Source organism: Ammospiza nelsoni, chromosome 3 (genome assembly GCF_027579445.1).
Source record: "Ammospiza nelsoni isolate bAmmNel1 chromosome 3, bAmmNel1.pri, whole genome shotgun sequence".
Classification (NCBI taxonomy): domain Eukaryota; kingdom Metazoa; phylum Chordata; class Aves; order Passeriformes; family Passerellidae; genus Ammospiza; species Ammospiza nelsoni.
The window spans coordinates 58,208,324-58,225,969 of NC_080635.1; the positions used below are offsets into that span (position 1 = coordinate 58,208,324).

The window sequence follows — 17,646 nt, forward strand, 5'->3', positions numbered from 1 at the left end:
TTTCTCCTAATAAATTTTAATTAAGAACCCATGTGCCCAAGAAACTGGGTGAAAATGAGCAAGGGATATTTAAAAACAAACCCACAGGAAACAGAGTTAAATTCCACAAATATTTATTTGGAGCATCTAGGAGCTTTTAGGGTAGTGAAAGTGTTGATGACAGGAAAATAAATTTCCTATAATCTCTCTCAAAAGAAAGTACTTCATTTTCAGAGTATAAAATGAAAGCTCCCACCTGTGACGGATGCATGGAATACTTTGGAATGGAAACAGCTGACTGAAAAAGAGGTAGCACTATTTGTTTGAAGAAAATTGCTCTTGCATGTGTTCTACCTAGTAACCTAAAATATTGTTTCTATTTCTAGTCTACAAATCTGTGAGCATAGTGGTATCCTTTATTCTGACAACAATTCAATGTATTCCCTTCTAGATTCTGTCACTTTATAAAAATGCGGCGTCTAAGAAAATCTGGCTTTCACTGGAAAAATGACATATGATTAAAACAGCTAATAGGTAATGGGAAATACAGCAGGAAATCATTACATGAAATCTTTTCCTTCATGAAACAGTGTTTCTTTGACATCAAAGACTAAAGCAAACCAACACACACAAACAAAAAATCCAAAACACTTTTAAATAGTGCTACAGCTGTGAAACAAAGCAACCATCATCGGGAATTTGAACCAGACCATTTTAACAGGCCATTTTCCTCCTCATTCCTATTCCAACTCTCATGGCCTGGGCAGAGGATGGCAAGTGTGATTTGAATTTTCTGGTTGTTATCAGTTTGTCTCACAACCTGAATGCTATTTAAATGTAGTTTGGGGTTTTCTAGGTCAATGAATCATACTGTAAGTGGACAGAGATGGAAAGTATCACAGATGATCAGAAATGTTAAACTCTAGTAGCTGGAGTTAGCAGCAGGAGTAAAGCAAGGGGTCACACTCCCCTACAAAAAAGATTCAAAAAGGCAAAAAACCAAAACAAAAAAACCCATGCCCCACAGCTGAATTTAAAAGGCAAAAATCAACAGTTAGCTTGCTGATTAACTAAACTCAGCAGTGAAGACTAGGAGCAGTGAGAAGATTCAAACACAGAGTGAAATCAACAAGCACAACGGTAATTAGTCATTTGTTCCAAAGGATTAGTTTCTAAATTGTCAAGGCTGGGGTGACTTTTGAGAATTAGTAACATCTGTGCAGAAGTCTTGATCTACCTGCGAGGGAGAGAAGGGCAGGCTTTTGACAGGGGAGCGCTTAGGAGGAGTTGAGCTGCTGGCGTCAGCTCGGACCAAGGCGCTACCGTGGCCACTGGCTGAGGGGCCGCAGTGCCCTCTCCTTTTGCGAAGAAGGAGCCACGGAGCCGCGCTGCCCTGGGAGGCAGATAAGGTCTTTGGTGAGCCAAGAGAGCCCTGACTTGACATGACTTTGCTCAAATTTGTGGTGGGCTGTCCTTGCGGTCTGCAAGCACTGGCCCCTCTCTGCTGAAGCTGCGCGGCTTTGCCTGGGGGAGCTCTGCTAGCCGGAGTGTCTGTGTCTTCAAAGAATTCAAAAGTGCTGAGATCACCCCATGATGAAGGATCCTGAAACAACGTGGGAGGCACGGAGCTATAAGACAGTGCATAGTGCCACCTCATGAAAATACAGCGCTAGGATATGTTTGTAACCAACAACAACAACAAAGTCTTCCCCAGTTCAATTCAGCCTGACCCTGCTCATGGGAGCAGCAACACTGTGAACACAATTTGTGTTTTCAATACATACCTTGATCTTATCAAACTGTCTGACATTGTAGTAGTGTTGCTGGCAACAGAGTCCCTAACAAATGAGTCAAATTATGTCCTTACTATTTGCTTGCACAGTGTTTTCTGCTTGGTATGATGATGGTGACTTTTGTTACAAAAAAATGTGTGCTGTAGACCAAGGCTGGCCTCCTCCTAACATGCAGTGCTGCTCTGGATGTGCTGAAAGGGAAATGATACCGAATGAAGCAGACACCTCTGCTTCTGAAGGAGGTTGCCACCAACAAAAGTAATTCAATGTGCTACTTTACATGTAGCATCCCAGAGACTACAATGACAACAGGTCCATGTCAATGTCAGTCAGATACTTGACATTTAAATGTGTGGTTACAGTCCTTCACATATGCCAGGACAAGTCCCTTAAACTTTGAAAAGCAGCTATTGAGGCTGTAACGAAAAATTCTAGAAGATGATGCAGCTACATGAGCGGCCACACCCAAACCTATGGCATGTGTCACTTCGAATACCAGTAAATATGATCGCATTGTTTAAAATTTTTTATGGTATCTCTGACTGTATTTTAAGGAGACTTAAAATTGAGAGATTGTTTCAAGCTCCTACTGTGCACCTTGCTGAAACTCACACTCCCATTTCCAAGATGTAGCAGGAAAGGGAGACACCCAAAAAAAGCATACGCATCCATGCTTGAGGGCTTCATTTACAAGCAGCTGCATTTTGTCATGTCAGAAGATAAGCTTCAGATCCTGAAGCAACTCGAAGTTACTCAGGGAAAAAATCAACAATCACATTTAGGACAATCCCAGCTCTTCACCCCTTACTCCTTGACCATGCACAAATCCACCTGAGGCGGCGAGTCTACTTACGGAGTCTATTAACTGGAGTGTTTCAGCAAATTCTAAGAGATTCTTAACATTGTCCAGGATGTTGCTCTGGTGAACAATCATGCACCGGGCAGGGGATGCACTTTCCTCAGGTAAGCAACCGTGATCCACCGGCGGAGATGGAGTGCAGTGGTGATGCTCCCCCAAACAGGAAACAGGTGCACTGTCACCACTGGTCCTGGTACTGTCAGCAATTGTGGTGCTGTGCCAGCCGGGGTAGTTTGATGTGTGGTTCTGTGTCTAAAGGAAGAAGAGGGCAAAAAAAAAAAGAAGAAAAGGGAGGGGGGAAAGGCAGAAGGAACTTAGCAATGAAATTGCACAAGGTGTCAGATGCCACTGGAGGAAAGATAAAAGTAGTTGCATCATCATCTAAAAGCTTATGCCTATGAAACAATTGTCAAGATGTTTCCTTTCATCAGTGCAAGATCTTGTTTTAAGTAATACTGGCATTGTATTTGTTATCCCAAAGTTACCTCACAATTTACTTCCAGGATTATAGGCATATGTCATTACTAGCACATAATCAATTCATACTTTGTTACTCCAAGTGCTCAAAAAGTGTCTGCAAGTCCTTTTCTGTAAGAAGCAAGAAATGGCAGGATTTCCCTACTGAGCGCTCAGCACTGTAGGAGCCTAAAAGTTTTTAGAGTTAGAGTTGCTTTTGTCTGCTTATCTCCTTTTCTTCTGCTATCCCTGTCTAATGCTACAGCTTACACCAATGCAATGAAGAGGCTGTCAAATCAACGTGGTTAGGAAAGCAGAAGAACAAATTAACAGAAGTTTCTTTCCAGTGTGATCATGCAACAGAAGAAATTGCAAAACATCAACTAAAGTTAAAAAGTGGCCAAACTAACGTATCATGCATGCAGTTCTTTTACTAATCATTTAAATATTGCCCAAAAAAAAAAAAAAAAAAAGAGAAGGTTCTGCTGGCTATCACCTATCTTCAAAAATGATTTTGGGATTCTTGGCTTTGGCAACGGTGTTAAGTAGTTACACAAGGGCTTCCACGTATTAACATCCAATGGCATATACAACCAAGTATGAGAATTCAGTAATAGCCAGCACTTGCTCCACACATGCAGTTATGAAGAATCTAACATTATTCAGAGGAGTAAAACAAATTCTCAAACATGCACCAAGTGAAGCTTACGAAGTATATAAAACACAGCTGCAGGAAAGAATGCAACAGAGAAGAAAAATCTAATGCACAGGCACTACATTTTCATCACATGAACCATTGCACACTTTCAGAAACACAGATCCTGTTATTGATCAAAGGTCTGTAGGATTTTCAATTTTTAAAGGTCTGTAGGATTTTAAATTTTTGTGCAATCATCACGTTTCCAATTTACGTCATGTTACTGAGCCCAATCCTGCTCCCACTCTGCAGAGTAAGATACCTGCAAAATTTTTTGATTTTTTGTCAGCAAAAGAATTTACGAAGCAGATACAGATTACATATGTGCTATGTTTCATCCTTTTAAAATGGAAATATAGAGCCTTGATTAGTACTGAAGGCAGAGGGGGAGTAAAAAGTTAAAAAGACAAGCACTGGGGTAAGGCTGCTATCCCTCCATCCAAGCACACAGTGACAATCTTACTGGTAATGCCTGCTGCCCTTTCAGTTCATTCTCAGTCGACATTAGTAGCAACTCTAATTCCTTTATTCGCTTTTCTTTCTCAGGGTCTTCATCATTATAGTGTCTCTGAAATTAAGAGTTAAGGGAAAAGAAAAGATAAAGGTCTGATAGGATGTAGCAACTCAAATGCTCGTGGTTTGCCGACCTGTGGTAATAACAGCCAAATTAGATTCCAAGATGAAACAAATGTCAATTGTGTTTTGCACCACCAAAGTCTCTGCTGAATTTCAGTATAGACATTTGAAATGGAGAAAGTGAAGGCCATCACACCAGATGTCAACTACTGCATTTAAAATCCACTTCAGAAGGAGCAATTACTAGCCATGTTAGAACTCCCCGACCTTCCCCATTTTCTCTTTTCACCACACTTAATACATTAAAATGTTTCCTTAATGCATGATGTCTGCATTTTAGTTTATCAAACATTTAAGAAATTGACTCTTGAAATAAGGTTCAAGTTATCTACCTGGATAGCTGCAGCAGCTGGCTGAGGTACATTGACAATATTTACATGCAGTGCTACTGGATACGGGATCTGACCAGGAACCTAGGTCAAAAAGCAAAAATTTCTTATTTCCATCATATTATCTGCTTGCATTGCCAATTTGTGTTAAACATACTTTGGTGTTAGGTACTTAATATTTGTAGTCTGTTGAGATGAAATAACAAAAAAAATGTTTACAAGAAAAGTAATCACATTTTTAGGAATATGACTGCAAGCATTAGAGAGGAAGAAAGAAAATTCATATATGAAATATTTACCCTTCCTGAATGAGAAAAGATGAATAATTTATAGACACATTTGTAAGGATTTTCTAAATTGAAGTGAAAAAGCAAAAGATGCAATTTATTATCATCTAAAACTCTACAATGCAACTGTCTGAAGCAGGAGCCTGTTTCATTATTAATCATTAATAGAAAAGAAATCTAATTAAAAACAATACTTGTTCACTTGGTTCTGACAGGCAACCCACAGACAGAATACTACTAAAGAGAATGTGGGAGATTTTGACATGGAACACAGAATTAACCAGATTCAACTGATATTCAAGAAATTTAATATTCCCAACTCTAAGAACTATGTTAACTGCTCCCAAGGCGTTAAACCAGCTGTACCCAGTTCCACCACCTGAATGCCACCAGTTTGAAATGTACTTATTTTCACAAAGTCAAAGAACTCCTCATCTGACACCAAACACATCCAAGTCCACCACGACGAAGAAAACCCTTCGAGCTGAAGCCAGGCCTGGCTAAGCTGCGCCCATGTGTCCAAGGAGGCAGAAGCAGCACCCCCTCCCCACAGCCATGGGCAGGCACTCACGTTCTGAGGCTCGGGGAGGTGGTAGTAGGGGTAGTCACTGCCCAGCGGGGGCTGGCTGGCCACCGGCAGCTGCGCGGGCGGCGACGCGCTGTGAGCAAAGGCCATCAGGTGGTTGTTCTTCTGAAAGCCAGCAGCTGCTGAGGAGTGGCAGGCTTTGGAGGACTCCTGCAGGTAGCCCTCCTGCTCGACCTTCCGGCGCATGGTGGAGTTCCAGTGGTTCTTGATAGCATTATCAGTTCTGCAACAGAAATGCAGGCGCTCGAGGAAGTTTCAAATACGAGCATTTCCAATTCAGACAGGTCAAATGGGCAGGGAACTGCTGTCTGCATTTCTGTTTAAACTCTGAGCTCTTCTCTGACCTTCCTCCTACCCCCACCACTACAGATGCTACTCCCAACTTCTCAGGAAAGATGCTCAGTATAAAGGTTAGGGAAAAAGAAAAACAGGCTACGGTTGTTTACATACTTTTTTAAAGCAATCTCTCATGACTTACATCCTCAAATTGTAAGAAATTACTAATTTCATCTTCACTTCATTCCAATGAAGTGAGGAGACAACAAAGGCTAACTTCCCTTTGAGGCTATCCTAAAGGAATGCCAACATCATCTTCTTATCTCTTAATATTTCAGTGGAGTCTTATTGTGTCATTGCTGGAAAGAAAGACTGTGAAGAACAGCTGTGAACAGACTAACTTCCAAGCAATTTTCCAGCTGGTCACCTAGACAGCAACAACAACATGCTGTACATACAAACTCAGTAAACAAAACTGTTGCGATTTTTCTTACATGCAGAAAAACTGAGATTGAAATCCTCACATATATATGTCAGGAAAAGTAAACTTACCAACTTTGTGAGATTTTTAAGAGTACATTTTAAAACAGCTCTGCTATTTGAAAAACATCACCACTGCATGCTATCATTCAAAGTAGTATCTGTGATGTGTGAAAGCCAAAAAATATTTCCAAGGGCTAATTTCTTTCATCTTCTAGAAGGTGAAAGCAGCCCTGAATGATTGCTGAAAGGGTTATCATGATCCTAGGCCTTATATTTAGGTCTTGAAGATGTTTTATCAAATAGCAGGAAGAAAAGAAGGAAGATAAACCTCTCCTTTGCTTACATTATTTGCTTGCCCACATTTTGAGTCACTTTTAATCAAGCAAGACACAGAATCTTTGAGTTCATATACAAGCTATACAAAAGCTTTCAGTGAGACAAGTATTTCCAGGACCAGAGTTTGAGGAAAAACTTTCTCCTACTTTACATATGATTTTTAACAGGTCAAAATCATCTGGATGATTCAAGAGCAATTACAAAAGTTGAAGAAGCCTTTCTTAAATCATTTTGAATAAACAGACTGGATTTCATGTTGAAGGCATACCCTTAGCTGAATGTAAATTATGTTCCATTTGCAGGCCCTGATCCTTCCCTGTTAAATTGATTTAAATTTTGACAGTCATCGCAGACACAAATAAGACTGCACAGACATTTAGGAACTCTTATGCTCTTGCTCCACTTACTGGTGTTTTTACCTGTGGCAAACATTAAAAGCCTGAGAAAATAGCACACTGCTGTGTGTACTGACCAACCAGTGAAGTTCCCCACTGAGAAAAAAGCACATTGGTGTGTCACTGGCTTCCCAGGTTTTGATTCCAATTTTTTTTCGATTTATACAGTGCAGCCTGAGGCAACCAAAACAGACTGCTCAGACCTGCAGCTTTTTCCTTTTTTAAGAGCTAAAAGCATGTGTCATTACCGTCCAGGCAGCAACTTTGCAATCTCTGCCCATCTGTTTCCCAGCCTCTTGTGTGCCTGGTAAATAATTCTATCTTCCTCTTCTGTCCAGGAGGTTTTCTTCACTTCTGGATTCAAATGGTTGTGCCACCTCTCCCTGCACTGTTTTCCAATCCTTCCCTTCAAATGCTTAGCAATGACAGACCAGCGCTTTGGACCGTATTTCTGCACGAGCTCTATTACCTTCAAAGAAGGACATAAAAACTGCCTGTATTTAATGATGCATGATGAATCAATGACATTTTTTTCTGTGGTGAAGCAATATTTTTGACAACATTTCTCAAAACTGCCAAAGTAAAACTAATAGCAACTAAGGTTCCCCACTTCCCATTCATATTTTTACCCGAAAGGAAGAATCTGGTAATAGTTAAGGCATTTCTAGACTGCAACTCCACATTACAGTGCTGTAAAGCAACAGTAATTTATTTTCATAGCAAACTTAGAAAGCACTACACAAATACAATCTGCCTCTGGCCACAATAATGTTGAGACCACCAAAGTTTCCAGTAGTTTTGCCCCAACACTTGAAATCTGCTCGTAAGGCATTAATCAGACAGAAGGAAAAACTGATTACCTACCCTTTGATCCTCCTCTTTAGTCCAGGGACCTTTGATAAGTTCTGGGTTTAGTACCTTCTGCCATCGGTGCTGGCACTGAACATCTGTCCGATTCTAGAGAAATGTGAAATACACAAAGTGGATAATTCTTTAGAAAAGATGATTTAGAGTGAGAATGCTCTTATTCACATACAGTTGTTTTGATGTATTTCACTACCAACTAAGATTACTAAACATCACAGAGTGATACAGTAAGTCTGAGAAGAAGGTGGTCAACTATCCATTTGCTCACAGAATAGATAAAGTTTCCATCACTTCTGCATTGAGGACTCCATCACCAAAACTACACAAATTTTATCTTCCCCATCTGCACAATATCTGGCATGCTTTCACATGCAGTATTTCAGCAACAGCCAAACACAAAGAAATTTTCTTCAAAATAATACTTCCAATTCACCAAAGTTATATTTTTTTTTAGCTGTGCTGAGACATTTTGTTTCATTGTCACATTGACCATCTAGTGTGCAAGTCCCCACCATCCCCCATTTTTGCTTGTTTTTTCCCAACCCTTTCTGAGAAGTGAAAGGAAAAATAAATGCAGAGGTTTCCACAGTAATCTAACTGCATTTCTAAGGTCTCAATTTGTGGAAGTTTTATATCTCCCCTGAAGATGTAACTATAAATCAACCACTCCCCTTCCCCTTTATTAAGGAAACCCCTTGATAAAGAATTGCTACGAAGCCTGGAAACAGAAACCAATATCCACTTACAGGAAGGAAATTGGCAATGACTTTCCAGTCTTCTGTGCCATTCTGCTCCACAAGCTTCTTCAGCTTTTCATCCTGAATCATAAACCCCCCCCCAGAGATAATTAATATTGCAATCTCTTATTATCCAAATGAATTTTTTTTTAATTCATTCTTGTAGCTTCTTATGCATCTACTGCTTTCTGAGTGTAAGGGAGGGTCTGTAGTCTTTGCATGCTTTTAATTCCTAGAGCATAAGATTTTTCTACTCCTTTGGAATTTGGCAGGTTCTTTACTGTGCTGCAGGAGAAATACTGACTTCTGTGCAATTCTTTGACTCACAATATACATTCACATTTTACTCATCAAAGCACTGTAGCTGTTATTCTTGGACTGAATTTACAGGAGGAAATGGGTGTTTAGATGCCAAGCATCAGAATAACCTTGAAATTCAGCAACACTCAGGCACTCAGCTACCTGGGCACCTCTGAAAATCACAGCCTTAAGCTTTACATGTCTTGCAAGTAATGGGAGTTCCAGTAACTTGCTCATGGCCTATTCACCTACAATAAATGCACAATAAAACTAACAGCTCCTTTTTGCTCCTGCTCTCTGTGAGGGAGTTTTGCATACCTGTAAATAGTAAAAAATTTGGCCCAATCTTTTTAATGGTAAGGCCAGAAATATAGACCCTAAAGACAAAAGAAACCAGTCTTATGTACTGGGAAAGACCAAGATAGAGTAAAACCAACCAGAAATACCCCAGGAGACAAGAGGAGAAGAGTAGCCCTCTCCTTCCCCAGTTAGCATCTCCCAGTATGCTCCCAGTTCATGCAACAGGACAATGGCCTTTGGATCTCATGGCCATCCTTTCCTCCCTGGCCACATCACAACCACATCCACCTTTGCAAGGGCAGACTATGATTTAAAATAAATAAAAAGCTTGCAAGGGGTGACCTGCCACTCTTTTTACATCAATACACATTGTTAGAGAAGAGAAAGTCAAAACACAACTCAAGAACTGTATTAATGTATTCCACAACAAACTCAAACCAGTTAAATGGCCAAAGGAGATCCGTCTGGCAGAGGAGTTTGATACCACAATTTCCCCAGAAAGTCAGCACAAGGGTATCACATATAATTCTTGATCTTGAAAAGCAAAATACATCCTGAATGCTCAGTTTTGGTACTGCTGGATTTCTGTCCCCTCCAGCTTTTACTTTAGTTCCACTTGGAATCCTAACAGTGCAATTAAAGTGCAAAATTCCAGTGGTACAGAAGGACTGCAGCAGTTTTTGCCACAGTGGTTTACTGCTGCGGGACACTGCACACAGGCGGGTTCTGGCATAGCAACAGTTTCCAAACAGAAAGAGGAGAGTAGCAACAATGAGGCACTGCTACAGGTGATTTGGAATCTGCTTTGGAACCCCCAACAGGGATTGCGCAGAGATTCACACATCACATGCTTTAACACAGAGCATGGTGGAAATTAAAAAGTTGCGTTTATATGTTTTATTTAAAAGGTAAGAACTATGCTCAAAGTTAAATAAAACACTGAATATAGCAAGTGGGTCAAAAAAGTTGTTCTCAGATATGGGACTGTCACTGAAGTAAGTTTGTAGATTAACAACATGGTGAAGAACATGAAGCAATTTGAAGAAGAATGTGATCCATGCTCTCTCTTATCTTTTTACATGCAGGAGAGGAATGAACTTGGATTTACCTCCTCACGGGTCCACCTGGTTTTTCCTAAGTGGCGTTTTCCAGTCTTGGGAAGCAGACCATCATAGTCGTGATCATAGACCTCAACATCTTCTTCATCATCATCACTGCTATATATACTGCAAAAGGAAACACAGCGAGACAGAGTGAAGCATGAGGACTTGAGCTACTTAATTACAAAACACAACCCCCCCCCACTACAATCCTTACAAAGGTTACACAGATAAAAGTTTTAAAACTTGCACAACGAGATTTTGTTCTGCATTCTGTTGTTCTAGTATTCTGAACTGGTTCTGCTGTTTTTGGTATCCACAGATACAGGCAAAGGGCTGGCAACCTTCGTGTTACTGTGCATGTTTAGACCTGCTCCTAATGTTAGATCAGTGGTGAATTACACATTTGGCAAACTTTCAACCAATGAAGGTTTCAAATTAAAATACAATGTTTGGGACAATAAAGACAACTAGAGGCTGTGTCCAGTACACGAGTACATGCTTAAGATCTTTAACTCATGCCATACACATTCTGAAAAATATTAGTGTTTTTGTATGTTTAATACAGCAGATTGTTATACTGCTCCAAAATAAAACCGACTGTGTAGCAAAACAAAAAGCTAAACAATAACCTTGTTTGAGAAAATGTTTATGGGCCCTATATGAGAAGGCACAAGGTTTTACAATAAGTAAAGACAGTAAGTGGCAGCATTAACATGCAATAAGCTCTAATATAAAATATGCCCTCCATTTATGGGTTTGGACAGATAAGGACTGAAGACAAGTTTGTTTAATCCTGCAACCAACAAATGAATGACTGAGCCTTTCTGTAGTCTCCATTTCTATAAGTTTATTACCTCTAGTCTATTTCTAAATCCCTCGTACTGTTTTTGAAATACTCTGCTCACCTAATTCATGACTAAGGGATTTCCCCAGAGGCTATCTATGGGTAAAAAGGACTCCATGACTCTTTTCACAAACAGCACCTTCTCTACCTAGCTAACTAAATCTAAAAGAGTGTTTTGCAACAAGACATGCCTTTCTGGTGGACAGTATCTTACTTCTAACTTTTAAGGTATGTGCAGCAGTTCTGATACTTCATCTAAGAGCTGCAAGCCACGAGTGTTAGAAAGGGGTCAGTGTCATTAAGATTCAAACTGTGATATATCTGATGGTCTGGCATGCTGTGTTATGTTAAAAGTATGACTAAGACATTAAAAGAAAGTTATTTTGTAATAAAATTAACAGGCGCTGTTTATGCTGTTAACCTGCTTTCAGGAGATTACTTTCAATTAATTTGCAGTGCGGCACGGTTACTGTTTGTCAAGATGCAAACACCTCCGAAAGGCAAGCTGCTGAACATACATTCTTTAAAAGCACTGGGCTAATCACACCCTACATCTTCCACCCTGTTTTCTGGCCTGTGCCATGAAAGAGCATGCTTACATGCTACATGTAAAAAGTTTTCCACAGCCTGCTGCTGTGTGTGTGGCCATCCTGCAGCCTCTGCCGGGTGCCCCTGACTCACCCACACAGTGCATCGCGCCCCCCGCGCCGCAGTCCGGCAGCCCCGCCATTCACTCCCTATTCCCCAGACCCCATAAGCACTGGGAGTAAGCCCCGATGGAGCTCCCGCTCCGCACGCACCCCTCGCTGGCAGCTGGAGCCTCCCGTGCTTGAGCAGAAGCTCCCACGCTCCAGCTGCCACACGCGCGGCTCCGTCCCCAGCCGCCGCTCAGAGCAGATTCACTTTTCTCAGTGACACACAGAGACAGCTGCGCCGCTGCCCATATGCCAAAGGAAGTTTTGTGGCACAGTTTCCAAGTATCATTTTGAAAATGAGTTTTCCGTAGACGGCAAGCAGCAGGTACGCATCCATCGGCGGCGCTTCCTGCGCCGCAGGGAAACGCCGCTGTGCAACAGCAGCACAGCACCAGCGGCCAACACGTTTAAGGACTTCAGTGCGGGGCAAGTTCTGTAACAGGGTTATTTAAATGACTGGGGCCTCGCTGGCACCGCAGAACCGAGCAAACTTCACTGTACTACCTGCGTTCTCCAGCAGGAGAAAAGTGCCCGGGGATGCCGGGACTTTCTTCGGTAGTTTCTTCAGTCAACCTGGCCCTCAGCAATGCTCTAAAACTTTATTTTGCACCTCCGGCCGCAGCCCTGAAGGGTCCCCCAGGCGGCTCGGCACGGCACGGCGCTCCGCCCGGCCGGGACAGCGGGAGTCCCCCGGCCGCCCATCAGCGCTGTGCTGCTCGCCGAGGCAACCGGCTTGTGCAACGATACACGGGGGAAAAGGAAAAAAAAAAAAAGGGAGAGATAAAAAAAAAAAAAAGGTAAAAAAAAAAAAAAAAAAAAAAGGAGGTGTAGAGGAAACGACTCGCTGGTGTTACCGTGATTGAAGGAATTCGGGCACCAGCCCCGCGGGGCAGAGCCCGCGCCCGCTCCCGCCGGCGCCCGCTGGATGAGGCGGACCCGGCACCGAGCGGCCCCGGCCTCCAGCCCGGAGCGCGGCCGTGTCCCGGCGGGAGGCGCCCGCGAGGCAGCGGTAGCTGTCCCTCTCTTTCGGGAGACACGGGCCGGGTGATTCAACGCCAGCTCTAGCGACAGCCCCGCTCTGACACTCAAAAGTACGGCCCGGCGCTCGCCCAGCAGCTCTCACCGCCTCCTCCCGCACCGCAAGCCCCTCTTCCTTAGAAAGAGCCCACCAAGACCCCTGTCCCTCCGGACGGGGCTGGCTCCCGGGAAGCGACAGGCAGCGCTGCGACCTTCTCCCCTGTCACAGCCAGCCAAAGGGGAGGGAGGAGGGGAGGATGCCGGGCTGCAAAGAGAAAAAAGCCTCCACGTGTCCGACCCGCCGTCCCCGGCTAATTAGACAACAACCCCGCTCTGTGCGCCCGCGCGGCAGCGGGGCCACGAACGCGGCCACGCGGCGCTGCCGCCCCGTCCGGTCCGGTGCCTCCGGGGCACCGCCGCCTCCGGGGCACCGCGGCCCCGGCCCCCGGCGCGGCGTGGCAGGGATCGCCGTGGCCCGGGTGCGCGGCAGGCGGGCGGGCGCGGTGACAGCTCCGGCCGAGCGCTCCGTCGGAGCCGCAGCCCCCCGCCCGCGCTGCCGCGCTCCGGCGTGTGCCGAGCGGCGTGTACCGGGAAAAAACTAAGCCCCGCAGGCCAGAGTCGCGCTTCCAAAGGCGAAAGGGCCGCACGAATAAAGGAAACAAAAAGTCGAGGGAGCGAACCGAGTCCCCGCACCCGCCGCCCACCTGTCGCCTCACCCGGCCGGGAATGAATGAATGGGACGGGACGCGCTACCTGCCGCCGCCGAGCCCGCCAGACATCGTCCCGCCCTGCGACTGCGGGGCGCGCAGCTCCCTCGGGCTCAGCGCCGGCTCCCGCGGGCGGCGAGCACCGGCCCCCCGCCGGCGTGCAGCGCGGGGCCCGAGCGCCCCGGCACCGGCGGCTCCGCGGCGCGTCCCGCCGGGCTGCAGCTCCCCCGGCGCCTCTGAAGGAGGAGAGCGCCCCGGCACCGGGGGCGGAGTACACCAGGTGCGCGGAGGACGGGGGGCTGCCCGCCCGTCCGCCGGCAGAGCCGGGTGCCTGCTGCCGCTTTCCCCCTCTCCCGTCCCGCGCCCCGTGTGACAGGCGCGGAGCGCAGCCGGCCGTCCCCCGCCCGCAGACAGCGGGTTACCTGTGCCGGGGTCTCCGGGACATCCTCGCACCGGCCGCTGGGGGAGGAGGACGGGGGAGACCGAGCCCGCGCCCGCCGCCGCGCCCTGCTGCCGGGCTGCGCCTGGGCGCTCCGCCGCCGCGCACGAGAGTGCCGAGGAGCCGCGGGAGGAGGAGGAGGAAACAGGTTGAGATTAAAGAGTAAACTCTGTAAACAGAGATGCCATCAAACAAAGGGCCCTTGGACACTCCCCCTCCCGCCAAATCTGGCGCCCCTGCAGTGCGCAGGCGCCTGGCGGGCCCGTGCCGCGGCGGCGGGGCGCGGGGCGGGCGGACCGGGGCCGCGCGCCCCACGGGGCCCTCGCGCCCCGCCCATCCCGCGCGGCAGCGGCGGGAGCCGCTCGCGCCAGCCCCGCCGCCGCTCCCGCCCCGCGCGCCCCCGACGGCGCGGCCGCAGCCCCCCTGCGCCCGCACCCCGCGGCTGTCGCCGATGGAGCTGTCGGGACGGGGGCAGCCCCTCTCCCCCGGGCACGGCGGGTGGGGAAGGCGAGTCTCCCGTGGGGCGAGAACTCTCGGGCGAGACCCCGCGACCACCTCCGGGCCCCGCAGGTGCCTCCCGCCGTATGGGGGAGGGTGGGCCTTGGCGGGTGCACCTGCTCCGCTCCCTGCGTGGCGTGCGGGCTGCAGCCCTGGGGGCGAACGAGCCCCGCTGGCGATAGAAAGGGAACTCGGAGGGGCCCGGGGCTGCCCGGTGCTTGGCTGCGGTTGCCTGGCCGCGGGGGATTTCTGCTATAGTTCCCCTTGCTGCTTGCTGCCCGGCGTGGATGCTGCCTGCGCCGCGGCGGCGGGAGGGGTGGCGGGTCTCCGATGAGCTCCAGAGAACACGTTTTTTGATACAGAAATGAGTCAGGACGTGAAAAATGGCGAAACATGCAAAGTTCCCAGGCTGCGCTGCTGCTTGAAAAATCATGGCTTTGCAGCGGTTTCGGCGCACTCGCCCTTTCCTCAAAGGCCCACGGCTCATCAATGAGCTGCCGACGGGGCGGGCCGGGGCGGGGCCCGGGGCCGCTCCCGAGCCCGCGGCGCCGCTGCCGGAGTGCTGCAGTGTACTGCGAGCCGGGGCCGGGCACCGGGCACAGCCCGCGGGCAGCCCCGCACCGCCCCGCCCCGCCGCGGCGCTCCGCTCCCGGGGGATCCCCGTAACGCGCGACACCGGCTCGGCAGTGCGGGGATGGACACGCACCGGGGCTGACTCCCCCAGCGCACGCATCCCTTCTTGGGATCAACCCCGGGCTCAATTAGCCGGAGGGTGCGCGTCGTGCCTGTTTTGCCCTGCCCGAGCCTCCGGTAGGAGGTGCCGTGCTTACCGGCCTCTGCACACCTGTACAATGGGTCTGCTGCACCGGGACCAGCGTGAGTGCCGAGTGAAGGGGCTCTGTACAGTGCCGTGTCTGCAAAGCATTCCTCTGCGAAGGAGTGTGCATGGGGGGTTAACACTAGTCTGGGAAACTGAAGACTAATTCAGCTCTTATTTCTATAAAATGCATTTTGGCATCAGCTGAGAACAAGGCTGCTCATATCCAGTGGATTTTTAAGTTGTTTTGTAGTTTGGGTTTTTTCCCCCCAGTAAATATGTATTTGGGCAATGAAGGAAATCAGGAGGCCAGAGAAAATACAGAAAGATGTCTTAGTGTCCAGAATGTTGCCAGGTGTTTGGGATATTACTGTTGCAAAATCAAAACTGATAATAAGCCACGAGAGTATAAATTTTGTGAAAAATGTTCCTGAACCCTTTACCGAAAGTTACTTAGAGTTTTCTGAGTACTGCTCCAACAGTGGGTATTGCTTACATGCACAGAAGGCCAAGAGCTGGGCCTGTCATCAGTGCAGCTGTAAGGATGTGACAGAATTCACTGGATCTACTGTTAAGGGTATGTGCTACTGCTCTGTGACTGCAAATGCCTGTTTCACTGAAGCAGTGTGGTCATTTTGCCTCCTGTATCCCAGAGAGGTACAAACAAAACTGTGCAAGATTATCTCTTCCTTCTTCAGCAGGAAACACTTTCCCTTATTGATTTTTGCAAATATTTCAGTGTTAACTGAGATAAATCCAACATCTTCCCGATTTGGATGTAAATTTGCTGAATAAATGCAAAGAATGTCTATTATTGCTCTCAAGAGAGTTGTTAATATGCACAATTTTCTTTTGACAGCCTTTTTTTTGCAAGGCTACATTTCTTTTCCAGTGACTCTGAAGAAACACATTTTTTAATCCCAGATTGAAAAAAGAATCCACTACATTTGGTTTATAAGATTACATAAAATTGCAAATAAAACACATCTTACTGTGTTCGAAACAGAGACGGAAATGACACCTCTGCTCCAGGTTTAAAGGTCAATCTTCCACAACTCACTCTGCATATATAAACCCCACTAAAATCAGTAAGGTGTGTGCATGCGCTCCACCGAAGTTGCTTCATTCTTAATGTTTAAAATCTAGCTAGAAACAAGCCACAATTCTACTATTTTGCTTCATTTCCTGAGCATCTGTAGCCTGGGAGACTTTGATGTGTGAGGGTTCCTTATAATATATTCTTTGGGCCAAAGCCCAAAAGAAAAATCACCCTTCTGCATCTCAACTTAGATATCATATGCCTTAAATGTGAAGTAGCAGTGTTCTTCTTACATTACCCTTCCAACTTTATTAATTAGTGATGTCTCTGAGCCTATTTATAGTAATTGCATCAACTGACATAGTAATTGTAAGCAGTGTAACTGCATGTTCTGGAGGGTTCTTTTTTCGTGACACGAATTATATAGGTAATTTAATAAAAGTAATTATATAAATGGTAAATACAAGTTGAATTACTTGATTTCCTGCACCTCCACTACAAACATAAACCTCAAGATGAAGTTTAAAAGCATGTGAAGAAAGTTTCAAGAATCCTGGTTAAGCATCAAATCTGTTGATGTCAATCCAGTCTATGTTGTGTGCTTCCTCACTGTTTTCCTGTTGCGATCTGCTGTTCAGCTGGCATGGCTTGGGCTGAGCATTGCCAGCGTCAGTTAACCAGGCAGAACCCAATGGAAAAGTAATCGTGAAGGAAGTTCAGCTGTGAGAAGAGCAGTGAGCCTGAGCACCAGGATTTTCCAAATGTACAGGAGATTGTTGCATACTTTTTTTTAGACTTTGGAAACCCTCAGCAGCAGTCTCTACCTATGTGTTCCTATTTTTTCAGTGTTTGTCACAGAATCTGCAAGGAATACTGTGAAAACAGTGTCTAACAACTTGGATGATCACACATGTTTTTGTCCTATCAAAAGTTTATAAATTGCCACCTTTCTCTCTGGTACAAATATATTTTAGAATTCAAGAAGCATTTTTATAAATGTATGTTTTTGTGTGCTTTTTTGTTTACTTTCTGCATTTCTTTCAGCCTATGTATCATAAAACAACAAGGAACTTTCACTTTTTTAGTTTCACTTTTAGAATGTAGTTACGGTAAAGTTTCAAATGCAGTTGTGGTATTTTTATAATTGAACATCAGGTGATTTTTGGTATTT

General features: G+C 45.9%; 1 protein-coding gene across 1 annotated transcript in view; it reads right to left on the reverse strand.

The window, feature by feature from the left end:
- Positions 1–15,106, reverse strand: part of MYB (MYB proto-oncogene, transcription factor) — a 29,029-nt gene extending 13,923 nt beyond the window's left edge. The window contains exons 1-11 of the mRNA XM_059467668.1: positions 14,344–15,106; positions 13,729–14,128; positions 10,425–10,542; positions 8,726–8,797; positions 7,977–8,069; positions 7,361–7,581; positions 5,608–5,845; positions 4,753–4,833; positions 4,248–4,352; positions 2,626–2,883; positions 1,217–1,582 (exon numbers count right to left, since the gene is read on the reverse strand). Coding sequence (XP_059323651.1) covers positions 1,217–1,582; positions 2,626–2,883; positions 4,248–4,352; positions 4,753–4,833; positions 5,608–5,845; positions 7,361–7,581; positions 7,977–8,069; positions 8,726–8,797; positions 10,425–10,542; positions 13,729–14,128; positions 14,344–15,106 — 2,715 coding nt within the window. The remainder of the gene's footprint in view (positions 1–1,216; positions 1,583–2,625; positions 2,884–4,247; positions 4,353–4,752; positions 4,834–5,607; positions 5,846–7,360; positions 7,582–7,976; positions 8,070–8,725; positions 8,798–10,424; positions 10,543–13,728; positions 14,129–14,343) is intronic.
- Between the last annotated feature and the right edge of the window lie 2,540 nt (positions 15,107–17,646).